The sequence below is a fragment of the Penaeus monodon genome, chromosome 3 (genome assembly GCF_015228065.2).
Source record: "Penaeus monodon isolate SGIC_2016 chromosome 3, NSTDA_Pmon_1, whole genome shotgun sequence".
Classification (NCBI taxonomy): Eukaryota; Metazoa; Arthropoda; class Malacostraca; order Decapoda; family Penaeidae; genus Penaeus; species Penaeus monodon.
Window position 1 is genome coordinate 16607678 of NC_051388.1, and position 8931 is coordinate 16616608.

General features: G+C 38.1%; 1 protein-coding gene across 1 annotated transcript; it reads left to right on the forward strand.

The window, feature by feature from the left end:
• Positions 1-45: 45 nt before the first annotated feature.
• On the forward strand, positions 46-8406 carry LOC119592608 (intraflagellar transport protein 20 homolog). The gene is made up of 3 exons (XM_037941495.1): positions 46-296; positions 7307-7461; positions 8079-8406. Exons 1-3 carry the CDS (start codon positions 170-172, stop codon positions 8193-8195), a joined length of 399 nt encoding a protein of 132 aa, XP_037797423.1. The 5' UTR covers positions 46-169; the 3' UTR covers positions 8196-8406.
• The last annotated feature ends 525 nt before the right edge of the window (positions 8407-8931 follow it).

Here is an 8931-nt window from a genome sequence, read left to right on the forward strand (position 1 = left end):
CGAATCCGCTCGAATCCGCGAATCCTCCCCACGAACGCCTTGTTTACATTCCTGAGGAGAGAATTCAGAAGCGGGCGGCAAATCGACGCGACTGGTCAGGTCTGCGCGTTTCGGCTCATAATATTCAAATATTTTGGTGAAAACCTAAGTAGAGATTTTTAATTCCACGATGGCAGATGAAACCCTTGCAAAAGCTGGGTTATACTTCGACGAACTCAATAAAATTAGAGTTTTAGAGCCAGAAGTTGCTCAGCAAACTGCAGAATTAAAGGACGAATGCAAAGAATTTGTGGATAGTGAGTATGACTTGATTTTGTGAATTGGACGGATACAGATTGGACTAGTTCATTTTGTAACATCATATAGACCTGTTGCAGTTTTGATATTCTGTAATTTTGTATATACTATATCTAAATTCTTTCAAAAAGTGAGTTTCACGGCCAAACTGGAAATATTGCCATCTGTGCAACGTGCATACAAAAGGCTTAGCTTTTGTCATATTCCGAGGTTAACAGTGACACCAATTAACTGGTTGTGTAAATATTGATTTTTTGTACTTTTCTATCATATGTGGGCATGGTAACATTGTTTATATGAGAAGATATCGGTAAATGTTTAGAAGACAATGATGCGTGTATTACTACTACATGCTGATGGAGCTTGTTGACCTTCTTGGCACTTTATTGTGATGTAAGGAATTAGTTCAAGTTTTATATTTGGTTGGAGTTTGAGTGCAGAGGTTGCAACTTGACATTGTATCACTGTTGGGGTGGACTTGAGATTGTAGGCTTTCCAATTTAGGTAATAACAAGGTACAAGTGAATGTAGATAGAACACAACTAGTTTAATTAGAAAAAAGTATACCTTTTTGAAATACTTCAGTATGTTTCTTCTGAACATTTACCTAGCAAACTTCCTTGATCATGCACATAGAGTTGTAGAATAAAAGTTAATTACACAAATAAGCCTAATAGAATATACACACAAAATGCTGTGTGCTCTGTGGCATGGAGGTAATTTAGAATACATAATGCATGAACAGCTGAACATTAGTCTGTATAGATACATAGCAAGGCTGTTGTGTGCAGGTGCAGCTAGTTTCCACCTTGTCAAGATTTCTATTAGCTTCCAGAGCTTTAAATTTATTTGAAAAAAAGATGAATGAATGTTAGAATAATCAAAGATGGTTATTTGTATAAGGATACTTATATTTCATGTATCTGGGATATACCTCATATTACCTAAACTAAGGTGAAATTATGTTTGTTAATTTACCCATATAAGAGTATGTTTTCTTTTATGTATGCCATCTAATGGCAAAGTTTTATATATAATGTAAATAACCCTCTGTAGTACCATGTAGATCTTCCTCAACACATAGAGTAAGCACAGCAACTCTGTATTTTACGGATCCCCACAACAAGTCACACATGCATTAACCAGTCAAACTTGCTTAATACATGCAGGAAAGATAATTTCTTCTGCCATATCAACAATGAATAAAAAAAAGTACTTAAGATTAAGGTTATAGCAATAAGGAGTTGAATAACTTACTTTTTTGTGATTATGTAGTTGTATTCATATATAACATGAAGGTGACTTTTTCTGCAAGAGATCTTTTGGAATCTCACTTACTAGTAATTAACATCTACAATCTGGGGTTTGTTTGTACATTGTTATCACCCTGGCTGGGCATGGTATTTTTGTCCTACGTTTACTTGTCTCTACTCATTTACTACTATTAAAGCTCTTGTAAACAAGAAACCTTTTGAAAAATACTATCATTATGGTACGTTGTGGTTTGAGTTGGTTTTGTCCTAATTGAGAAGATGTAACTTCTTGAATGAAGGAGATTAGACACTTTCGCATAACTTATACTTGCTAAAACTCCTGATCTGCATAACTTATACTTCCAGCAGTACAGAATGTGGTGTTGAATTGGCATTATAGTTGAGAAGCTTGTTGAATGATCAGTCATATACAGTGTGATGGAATTGTATCGTATGTATACAGTAAGGTTTGTTGTAATTAGGTACAGCCCCCCCCCCCCCTCAAAAAAAAAAGAAAAAAAAAAAAAAAAGAAAAAAAAAGTTATAATAACATTAGCAGTAATAATGTTAATAATAGTGATAATATTGTTGTAATAATAACAACGATGATAATGAAAATAATAATAATAAAAAAATAAATGGTAATGATAATGGTACTATTGATAGTGCAAAAAAAAAAAAAAAAAAAAAAAAATAATGTTGATAATAGTAATGATGATAAGGATAGTAATAATGATAATAATACAAGTAATGATAATTCTAATAATATTAATGATAATGATAATAATGATTATTATTATTATTATTGTAATAATGCTTTAAAAATTATATCAATAACAATAATGATGAAAATGGTACTAATGATTATGAGAATGATGATGATGATGATGATAACAATAGTAATAATAATAACAATTATTATGATGATGATGATGATGATAATAATAATAATAATAATAATAATAATAATAATAATAATAATAATAATAATAATAATAACAATAATAACAATTATTTTATTATTATTATAATTATAATTATAAAGATAATTATAATCATTATAATTATAATGATAATTATAATCATTATAATTATAATTATTATATTTAATAATCATATTCATTATAATTATAATCACTGTAATTATTGTGATTATAATAGTGATAATAATAATAATAATAATTAATAATAGAAAGACAAATGATGAACAGGGTAATAATTATGATAATGATAGTAACAACGGTGATGATAGTAATAATAATAGTAATAATAATAATCCTCATCGTAATAAAGATAATAATGTTCTGCAAAACAAAAACTTCTCACCTCCCTTTGCCCACATAGCTTGTAGAGTAACACAACAATAATAAAAAAGAAATATCTTCTCACCTCTTACTATGATACCCACCACTCCTGTGCCCAAGACCAAAGCTAATAATTCCACACCGTTTACCTGACATCAACCAACCAATCTGCTACCTCAAAATTCGCAAAATTCGATCACCTCTGGAAGGGAGTTCCCGCCAACGAGCATCACCGCGCCTCTCGTCATAGCCTCTCTCCGGCAACTCGCTGCTTCGTCGGTACCCGCCGTTTTCTTTGCCCCGTCCCTCAACAAGTATACGTCGTTGCCAGTGCCCCTCAAGAGATGCCAGATTCCTTTTTATTACAACACACGCTCCCTTGATTTCAAGTTCAATACTAACTACTGATTACTTACTAAGAACGTAGCTCTTACTCCCCCTTGCTTTATCCTCCCTCTCGATAATCCTTCATCCACGGCGGTCTACGTCACTCTCGCTATGATCAGCGTGGGACTATATCTTCGCCAGCTTCTATGGCTTCTCTTCATCTGCCGAAGAACCCACTTCTCTCCTGAGATCCAGAACATGCCATGGCATGCCTTCAACTGATACATTATTCGGAGAATGCACATCTGTCACTGTGCCTCTTCCTCACATCGATATACATTGTGTATTCGGTGGCTTCCGGAATGCTACCCTCAATTTCGAAAGAAGCGGTACCTCGCTCCTTAATACCTTTGTTGGCATACTTGGGCCTCGACTCGTATTGAAACACTGCATTCTGTGGCACAGTCCTCTCATCCTGGCCAGTCCTTGGTGACAATACACCAAAACACCGCTTACATATGACCCTCTTGGTCAGAACCATTTCCACTTGACCGTTTTGCCATTTGTCAAACATATTCTTCAGTGCCCAAGTCCGAAAGGCAGTGCTGTTGTCCATCAATACCTCATCGACTGGACCTTCCTCTACAGAACTCATTAAGCACACCCGCTATTTCCTCTGCACTTTCAGTTCTCAACGTACTGCAGACCACCAATCTACCAGGTCTGCAGTCGACCATGGATAAGTACGATTCTTGCCCATAGTGAGTCACATTAATTGCTAGTCTCATGTCATTCTTCAACGTTTTTCCCTGTCTCATGCACAGTTAGCGCAGGAACAATGACTGACACTTACTACAACTCCCACTACATGTTGAGCCTTGATTAATAATTGATTAATTCCCACGTGATTGCAGGGTCAACCTTCCTTGCCACATACAGCATCCTGTCAGCTCCCATAAGGTGCATTTTGTGCAGGTTTTCCACACTCGAAATTCCTGCACAGCAGACGTTGGTCTCCTTCCCATACATCTGGTTCTCTGAAGTTCTTTTCGTCCGAATCCTCTTCTCTGCTGGCACTATGGATTTCAGCCAACTAACCTCTGTAGCTGAATCCGTTCTAACCTCTGTTTTACAAACTCCACTTCAGAGCTAATTTGACGCCTTTTAATACAGCATCCAATTCTGCCACATTGTTGTGATTGTAGTCCTCCCTTAACCATGCACCATCCTCAACAGTTTCATCGTCTGTCTCCAATATCATTCCAGTGGCAATGCTCCTTGTGTCACACCAAACAACTCCCTTCACCGACATGGGTGCATTCCACCTCCCTCCAAATGGATCTTCACTACTTACTCTATCTTGCATCATCTTGATAGTCGTCTCTCTGAGCTGGTCTTCCCAACTCATATCCTCTGCTCTCCTCTTCACATAACTGCCGGCCACCTGGAGCCATCCTGCAATGGGATAGTGACCCACCAATTTTCTGAATACGGAAAATAATTATTTTCTGCCCAAGTCTTTCCTCATTTCTGGTAACTTGTTATCTCTCCATTTTTATTCATCTCCAGTCTCAGACCTGTTGGAGAGGCCTAGGCAGAGTAATGAAGAGCCTAGGCCTTGAGTGGGTAGGAGAATTGAACTCAGAGGTGCAGAGCAGTCTGTCAATATTTTGGCGAGGATGCGGTATAAATACAATATGATTCGCCATGACGCGGGAGAGTAGGATGTAGCCGCTCGGCCAATCGGCATACTCGGCCGCGGACAACACAAGGACTGCCCTATTCTTAGCGATTGCGGAGCCTACCGGCTCTCCTGTTGATCTCCACTTCACGTTCAGCACCCAGCCATACCTGTGGGCACTCACACCCCACAACAATTACTTCATAATCATCAATATATGAACTGGTAGTGGCTGCCAATCTCTTTCCTTTGCTTTACACTGTCCTCAGGATCTTCATCATAAGTCGGTGCCGAGCACAGTCCAAAATCAAGCCTAGTTAAACAATATGTTTCCATTCACCAGCTGGTATTTTCTTTTTCTTGACTGCGTGGATTTGTTGGTAGGCCGACTTAAGATCCACGATAGTCGAGGCCTGACTCATTTGCCTTCATGCTCTTAACACCTCACTGCACATGTCAGAGGCATCATCACCTGTATGAGACATTACATATCAGTTGAACTCACGGAAATCCAGGATTAGCTGAACCCTGTTTATCGTCGGCAGGTCCATTGCAGTAAATAGCAACACTCCGCTTTTCACTTCCATCCCCCCATGCCATCCTATCATAAACCATTCCACAACCCATTTTGTGCAATTGAATTCTGCTGAAAAATCCTTGTCCTCTATTTAGCACGGTTCGGTCTTCCATTCATTAACAGCCTTTGGAGTCATCTTCTTGGGTATTCACCTTCCATTGGCTCTGCCACATTCATTTTTACCTGCACATCCTCCACGGCCACAGTAGACAAAACTTCCTCTTTCTCCACTTGATAACATGCTGGCATGTTCCCAAGCACCACTCTTCCATCCCCAGTTATCACACCACCCAGTTGACTAACTACTTTGTGCATGTTATTATGTCGATCCCATCAGTCACTTTAGAAAGCACAATAGCCTTAGTTTTCAGCCGGATGAATTGTACAGTCAACTTTATTTCTCTTGTACCTTCGCACTCGATTTCTTTCCCATCAAATGCCACTAGTCCTTCACCTTTCTCGACACATTTCCCTACTAGTCGATAGGCACATATTGTGGTCGAACAACCATAGTCAACCAGTATTCATAGCTTACCCCACCAAACCCTCAGTTACTGGTAGGTATCTTCGAATCGCAGTTAACTGCCCATGGGGGTAACTTCCGGCGCAACAGCTACCCCCACGGCCATTTCCCTGATCACAACGACTTGCTATATGACCTTCCTTTCCACAAGAGTAACATCTTAAGGCAGGTCTTGCCTCTCTACAGTCTTGTCATGTCAGGACTCCCTCGTCTGAAGCAGCGACCTTTAAATCCTCGAGATTGTCTTTTTATACTACTTTGCTCCTTTCGTAAAGATGAGATACACTATGAAGCTGGTCATCGTCTCGCCGTTGCTAGCTGCAACTGCCGCAACTTCTTGACTTCCCTTCCCTGAGACTAACACTCGAACCCTCACGATCAATTCACTCGTATCCACAGTTTCATTGTCCTCTACCTGCTGTAAGTCCATTGATATTCGATCTCGGAAAATGGTTACAAATGCCAGCTTTACAGCTCTCTCTAAGCCTTCTCTTTTCCATCCTGCAAGACCTGCTAACCGCCCTAATTTATTAACAAAAACATCCACAGTATCTTTCTCAGCCTTCCGTAAGCCTGAAAGATACCTTGAGAAGAAGCTGCCGTCAATTTACCCTATTTTCTTGACGTCCAACTGATCGCTTGTACATCTCAAGGTACAAAGCCAACGCACCTTTTCTAGGAAAAGAATAAAACTAGCCAAATATCAGTCAGTTTTGCACACCAGCTCAGTCTTCTTTAGCCAGGCCACTGCGCCGCCACGTCATTGTATGACTTGATCATTTCATTACTCAACTTCCCTGTACAAGCCATACTGATAAAATGTCCAGATAGCATGTAGGGTAATACAAACAACGATAAAAAGCGAAAGAAAACTTTTCACCTCATACTATACTATTCATCAATTGCTGTGTCCAACACCAAAACCTTCCACTAGCCAATCAATCTGTTACCACAAAACCTGCAAAATTCGACTGCTGTTGAAAGGGAGCTTCCACCAATGATTACCACGACTCTCGTAAAGAAAGCGACTGATTGTCGCTTACCGGCAACTCGCTGGTTCGTCGGTAGCACACGCCGATTTCTTTGCCCCGTCCCTCAACAAGCACACGTCATTGCCATTCCCCCACGAGATATGTTAATATCCTTTTAATTGTACCACATTATATTAACAATAATAATAATAATGATAAAAGTAATAATAATAATGATAATACTACTGATTATGATTAATAATGATCATTCCCAACCTATCACTGCCTTCCCAAAAATATTTTTTCAAGGTCAACCTCTTGTAATCATTAAATATATAACATGTAACTAAATGATATGTTGATACCTTTTCAGAAATTGTCGAGTTTCATCAGCGAGCAGACAATTTCATCCAACTTGCTGATTCATTAAGTGCTGCAGTAGAGACAGAGAAAATGCGTGCCATTGGTTCCAGGAATTTGATAAAAAGTATGAGCAAGCAGCGGGAATCACAACAGCTACAATTACTGGTGAGTAGAAGGAGAGATAGTAATATCAAGAGAAAGTAAGCATGAGGATAGATATATGGGCATAAACAAAAGATACATAATAGGTAATGGAACAAGGATATAGAGACGAATATACTCGTACAGTTTGTAAAGACCGTTAGCAAGAGGGACCGTATTCTCAGTTCATGTTTAACTCATTGGACGCAGAAAATTTTCTCACAAATTTATGGAATGGGAAAATCTACTAGTTACTAGGGCATACTAATTGACTCATTGGTGGCCAAGCGCTTGCACAGCCATCTCTGTTTAAAAAATCAGAAGACTATACTAGGGAGCTCATAGCCTCATAGCCATTAGATTAAAACGTGTACATAATCATGAAGCTTTCTACATGTGTCAGTTAAGAAAATGCGTAAAACATAGATCCAATCGTACATGAATTGTATTCATTGTAACAAATGTAGAAAGGTATAAATGAGAATGAATATCTTCATAATACCAGAGATTTATTTAACCGGTTTCGAAGATATATTCGAAGCTGGTTAAATACTTCTCATTTATTTTGAAGATATTAATTCTCATTCATACCTTTTCTGCATTCTGACATGTTCAGAATTAAATTGTATTTTTCATTACAGGCACTGATTGGAGAGAAGAAATTAGAATTGGAGAGGCTGCGTGTTCAATATGAATCTCTGCAAAGAACGGAAGCAGAACAACTTGAGTTCATTGAACAGTTTATATTACAAAAGTAATGTTCTTCCTTGCGTTATTGCACATCTAGCACTTGTAGATTTTGCTCCAGCAAAGCCTCCAAAGAAAGAATATTTACTAATATAGGTTCAGTTTGTAATTTGTATCACATTTCACAAGAAATACAAGTATTTTGTTATTATACATCTGTCTGAAGTCCAGAGTCTCATGTTGAATTCCTTATACACTGAATAAAGATTATGTTGAAAATTGTTATTTTGTATTGAATTAGCATGAAGTTACCATATTTCCACCACCCGGATCAGATACATTTATATAATGTTTAGTATTAATGACCTGCATAGAGGTATGTTGCCACCATCTGAATAAGGGATTGGAACCCATGTGTTTGTGAAATGGTGGAATGGTTAATGGTTACAAAGCAAAATAAATGTGCTAGACATCAAAGGTAACAGAGCGCTATGGAAAGGTGTAATAGTGAAAAGGGTAAAGATAAGAATTGGTAGATGATTAAATATGCTACATGTCAGAAGTTGTGTAGCAGTTCAAGAAGGTAAGGTTTAACAAAGAATAGATCAAAGATGTTAAAGGAAGAAATGTGGGATTCTGTAAGAATGTCCGTAGGGATTAGCAAAATGGAATGGGGTCTAAGGGCAATTAGATCACATTATCAGGAAAAATATCAGGAGGGAGAGAATCCAGGGTAGGGGTTTGTTTTGGCAAAGGGTCATATGTGTATCCAAGGTGGAATCGAAAGGGATAATGGGGAAGAAAGGG

Excerpts from the sequence above, each read along its gene's own strand:
- LOC119592608 (XM_037941495.1), top strand. The coding sequence starts at position 170 with ATGGCAGATGAAACCCTTGCAAAAGCTGGGTTATACTTCGACGAACTC. Across the intron at positions 297-7,306 it reads ATGCAAAGAATTTGTGGATA|AAATTGTCGAGTTTCATCAG; the intron begins GTGAGTATGACT and ends ATACCTTTTCAG. Across the intron at positions 7,462-8,078 it reads CACAACAGCTACAATTACTG|GCACTGATTGGAGAGAAGAA; the intron begins GTGAGTAGAAGG and ends TTTTCATTACAG.